Here is a 4,828-nt window from a genome sequence, read left to right as displayed (position 1 = left end):
CAACCAAACCCTAACTCGCCCCACCCCCAAATCCCTCCCCGCCCCTCGATTTCGCCGCCGCCGCCGCCGCCGCCGCCAAAACCCTACGCCCCTCCCGCCGCCGCCTCCGGTAAGCCCCTCCGCTCGCCTCCCCCCCTCTCCCCCGATCCCTCTAAGTCTCGATTCGGTCCAGGAGCGTGGCGTCGCGCCCCGCGGTTTGATCTAGGGGCGCGGCGGAATGCGGCTCGTCGTGGGGCGGCGCCCGGCGCGTGTCCGGGTGCCGTGCCCGCCGCTGAATTCGCTCGACCTGGGCGGTCCCGCGCCATGGGATCGCGCTTTCCGGCGGCCTGGCGGCGTCGGAGGCCGAGGGGCGTCAAGGGGGCGCATGTCCCTCGGGCTCGGCTGATGCCCCGCGTCGCTAATCGTTGTGAATTTCGGACGTGCTTGGATTCCAGGGGTTCCCCTGTGTTCGTCATGTATTGGGGGAACCATGGAGCTGTTGTGCTGCTGGGCTGTTCCTGTTTTATAGGAGGACATAGATAGTTTCCCTGTTTTTTGCTGGCTTTAGATTTGGTGCTAGGTTTTATAGGACCATGGGGATGCGGAAGCTGGTTTTAAAGCTACTGGTGCAAGCAACTCATACGGCGAAACTACTTGTCGCGTTATGTGTTGTAGTAAATATGTTGGCCGCTAGCTTTGTCGTTATGCGTCAATTGTCGTGTTCCGTTAGTTGCTTATGATAACCAGTCACAATTTAATGTCGCTTGTATGTCGGAAGAAAGTTTACGATACGAAGAGATTGAGGTCAATTGTCGTATTCCGTTAGTTGATTATGATAACCAGTCACAATTTAATGTAGCTTGTACGTCAGAAGAAAGGTTACAATACGAAGAGATTGAGGTCAATTGTCGTATTCCGTTAGTTGATTATGATAACCAATCACAATTTAATGTAGCTTGTATGTCAGAAGAAATGTTACGATACGAAGAGATTGAGGTCAATTGTCGTATTCCGTTAGTTGATTATGATAACCAGTCACAATTAAATGTGGCTTGTATGTCGGAAGAAAGGTTACGATACGAAGAGATTGAGGTCAAACCGAAGTGGCGCCATACTAATTAAGCTTATGTAGCTTGCTTTATATAGCAAAGTAATTCTGCAGTACTTGCCATGTGGGCAACTCAGTATGCTTTCGCTAGCGGCTTATCGGGCCTCTTAATTGCTGTGACGTCAGCTGTAATATAGACGCTAGTGAATTAATTTTTGTATGTAACGGATGCTTGGGTCAGCCTTGCTGTTTGGAACTTGTAGACTGGGGTAGGTGAACAGATTCTGTCACTTCACGGTTTATCTAGTTCCTACTTTGTGCTCCGGTGTGTGTAAACTATAAATTTATGACTTATTTGCTCCCGTAGATAAAATGGAAAAAGGTTGCCTTGGATATGCCTAATGAAAAATAAGCAACAAAAATAAGGAAGTAATGCAACTGTAAATATGAGTCACTGGAATGAAATTATTTATTATTATTATTATTATTATTATTATTATTATTTGATTTTGAGAGGTTTTTGACGAGCTGCATTAGTTTTCATGATTTTTGACATGCATCCGCTTTTAGAAACATCTGCTTATCTAGAACCACTGCCAGGAAGAGGTACTTAGTTGCAACAGTTTGAATGTTTCTACTTTGTTTGAGGGCAAAGCTTCCCTGTTATCCTGAATAGTTGGTAGTATTTTGATTCTTAGAAACTCTATTGGGTCAGCTGAATACTTTCTAAGCGTAACTAATTGAGCTGTGCTTATCCAAGCACAGATTGTGCTATTGATCAGCATGTCAAGGTGAGGAGCGCTAATAAATACTGGGCCAAATGCTAGGATCGTAGTACGCTTCTTGGATCTCTATGATCAACTTGTGTTCCATTGAAAATCTCATACTCCACTCATTGTCAACCAGGCATATAGCGATTATTCAGATGACAACTTCTTAAACAATTTTCTGGAGTTTTTGTCTATAAACTATAATGTTTTATTCTTGGAATTAAGGTGTGCTTAGATGGGTATATTATCATTTTTGGTAGAAAAGAACATATATATATATATTTTACTAGAGTGATAATTTTTGTTGAAACTTGGCTGCAGGTAAACAACCTTTCGGCTGTTCGTTTTGGAAATGCCGTCTGCATCCAAATCCAAGGCAAAGGATAGGGCAGCTGCTTTCAAAGCAGCAAAAGAGCAACCTAAGGTGGCTGTCAAGCCAGTGGGGAATAGCACTGGTGCAAGTACTTTTAATAACCTCTCTGGAAAATTTCATCTTTTGGAGCCATCATCCTCTTTGCTGGGTAGCCAGGGTAACGAAAAGTTGAGGAATACAGATGAAATAGACGAGCATTCTCGTAGCTCGCATGGTACAGGGGACTTTGATTGCACCTCAAATAATGGTAGCTGTTCTGGAGAGTCAGAAGATACAAAGGAAAAATCAACCAGCACCGCACCTCGAGTGGACTCTATTCCTGGATGTGATCTTGATAAACGTGAGAAGATCAGACAAAAGAATGAGAAGAAGCATCAAAGGCAGAAGGAGAGGCGTGCCCAGGAATTGCACGAGCGTTGCAAGGGATACCTAATGTCCAGAAAGTTGGAGACACTTGCTCAGAAGCTTGTTGCAATGGGTTTCTCATCAGACCAGGCAACCATGGCCCTTATACATAACGAGGGCTGTCTTGAGGAGTCTGTTACCTGGCTATGTAATTTTGATGGCAGTGATGAAACGAAGCAGCAAGCTGCAGCAGCTCAACAGTCTGGAGCTAATTTGAAGATTGATATAACTGATGAGCTCGCAAAGATTGTGATCCTGGAGGCGAAATTTAAGTGTACAAAGCAAGAGGTAGAAAGGGCTATTGTTTCTTCCGAGGGTGATCTAGAAAAGGCTGAGGAGGCCTTGAAGACACAGAAGCAAGAATCAGCAACAACCGCATCTAAGCCTGAAGTGTCGGGTGATTCAAGTGGCTTGGTTAACAAGCAGCAGGTCATGCTTGCGCAGAACCCAGCAAGGCCTCAAACAAATGGGTTCTCTTCAGTAGGGCCTCAGCAAATGAGGAGAGATGAGAAGGACCCAAACTACAAGCTTTTAGTAAATGGTAGTGGCCCGAAAGAACCTGCAGTTAAAGGGTTTCAACCATTGGCCACAACAGTGAAGTCAGATTTGGTCCGTCAACAATTTTTTCAACCCGAGAAGAGGCGGGTTATTGCCAATTTGGTTCCATCAGCTCCTTATGTGACATCATCTCCGGTGCCTGTTGCAGTCCCACAAATTAAGGCAGAAACACGACATGTGGCAGCAGGCAATGAGATGAAAAGTGCAATGCATAACGGAAGCTTGCGAGATCCAGTAGTTGTAATGCAGCGTCCTCAATCGGCAGCTGCCAAGCAAAGTCTACCATCCACAAGCCATAGTATGTTTGCATCAGAGCAACCTTCAAGGGAATGGTACATGAATGGCGCATCAGGGGTGGATATGATGTTGAATGGTGGTTTAGGGCATGGACTACGTAATATGAGTTTGGAGAATGCTAATTCTGCCAAGCAGCAGTTCATGCATGCAAACCATCAACAAAGTTTTGTTTCCAATCCTGTGGAGCTGGCTGCTAATGGTTGGGGTGGCACATGGGGTCCTGGAGGTGCATCATCTTCCCAGGCTGGGGCGTCGGCACATGGGACGTTCAGAGGAGGAGGATGGAGCTCATCCGAGCCGTCTTCAGCTTTATCTCATGCTGATTGGAGAAGCAACGCGCCAGCACCATGCGACTACACTTCAATAGATTGGAGCCTCGACACAACATTGTTAAACCCTGCAGCGAAGAGCGAATGGCTGTCTGACACATGGTCAACCATGTTCATGGGCGGCAGATCCACAAGGCCTGCTGGGGGGAACCTTGGCCTTGGTGGTGCGGGAGGCATGAATGGGTTGCATGAGAGCAGCAGTGGTCTTCCAATGGAGCCTGCTCCATCACCCCGCCCTTATGAGTGGCCTTCTTTCTGCAGGGGAGGATCTTCCTAGTTCCGGAACCCTGTAGGTAAGAAAGAAGTCATTGAATAAGAAAAAAGTAAGAGATGTCATTTGTTTCTGTTCTTGTTTTTGTCTCGTTGGAGTTGGTTGAAAAGAGTTTTACTTCTTGTGTATTGAACCGTGTTTGTGTACCTTTGACTGTTGGCCGAGATAAGTCTTCATTCTATGGAGTCCATGTGCATGCAAATGAAGAAAGAAATTGAAGCTATCTTTGCTGAAATGGATGGACGCTTTCTCTCTTAGTAATGGCCAGTTCTTTTGGGCGGCTTAAAAAATTAGCTGTCTCCCCAGCTTAAAAAATAAGTCGCTTTTTAAATTTGTTGAGGCTGGGGAAAGCTGAGAAGGCAGCTTATTTTTTAATCCGCTAAAAGAACTGGCCAGTATGTAGCTTACTCGAGGTTTCTAGTCCAATCTATTATCCGTTTACGAAGGTTGAGAAAGCAGATGCATATATTTTTTGGATCCAGGTAATCCCGAAATGTTTGAAAATTGAACGTTTTTCATGTCAACTTTAGTTGACGCGAGGATGGCAAGTTTAGTAGATAAGCACGGCAAATCCGTCTGTGGTTTGCTTGTTGCCAGAAAATTGCTTGTCAACTAAAGTTGCCTCTTTTGCGCCAATCAAAATTGTCATAAAAAATGTTTGATTTGCCATTTACAAAAGCCTAACTTTTGGGATTTATCTTCTCCGTATTATTTTGGATTGCTGGAGATAAAGCTGCTAGATTAGCCATGACATCTGTGCGATGTGATACAGTCTAGAACAATCGCTGAATGAGCGAC

At 45.2% G+C, this 4,828-nt stretch overlaps 1 protein-coding gene across 1 annotated transcript; it reads left to right on the top strand.

Moving 5' to 3' along the window:
• LOC123181993 (uncharacterized) lies at window positions 1-4,265 on the top strand. Its single transcript, XM_044594416.1, has 2 exons — window positions 1-109; window positions 2,119-4,265. Exon 2 carries the CDS (start codon window positions 2,150-2,152, stop codon window positions 4,034-4,036), a length of 1,887 nt encoding a protein of 628 aa, XP_044450351.1. The 5' UTR covers window positions 1-109; window positions 2,119-2,149; the 3' UTR covers window positions 4,037-4,265.
• The last annotated feature ends 563 nt before the right edge of the window (window positions 4,266-4,828 follow it).

The sequence above is a fragment of the Triticum aestivum genome, chromosome 1D (genome assembly GCF_018294505.1).
Source record: "Triticum aestivum cultivar Chinese Spring chromosome 1D, IWGSC CS RefSeq v2.1, whole genome shotgun sequence".
Taxonomy (NCBI): domain Eukaryota; kingdom Viridiplantae; phylum Streptophyta; class Magnoliopsida; order Poales; family Poaceae; genus Triticum; species Triticum aestivum.
This window is presented reverse-complemented; position numbering and strand designations above follow the sequence as displayed.

Excerpts from the sequence above, each read along its gene's own strand:
- LOC123181993 (XM_044594416.1), top strand. The coding sequence starts at position 2,150 with ATGCCGTCTGCATCCAAATCCAAGGCAAAGGATAGGGCAGCTGCTTTC.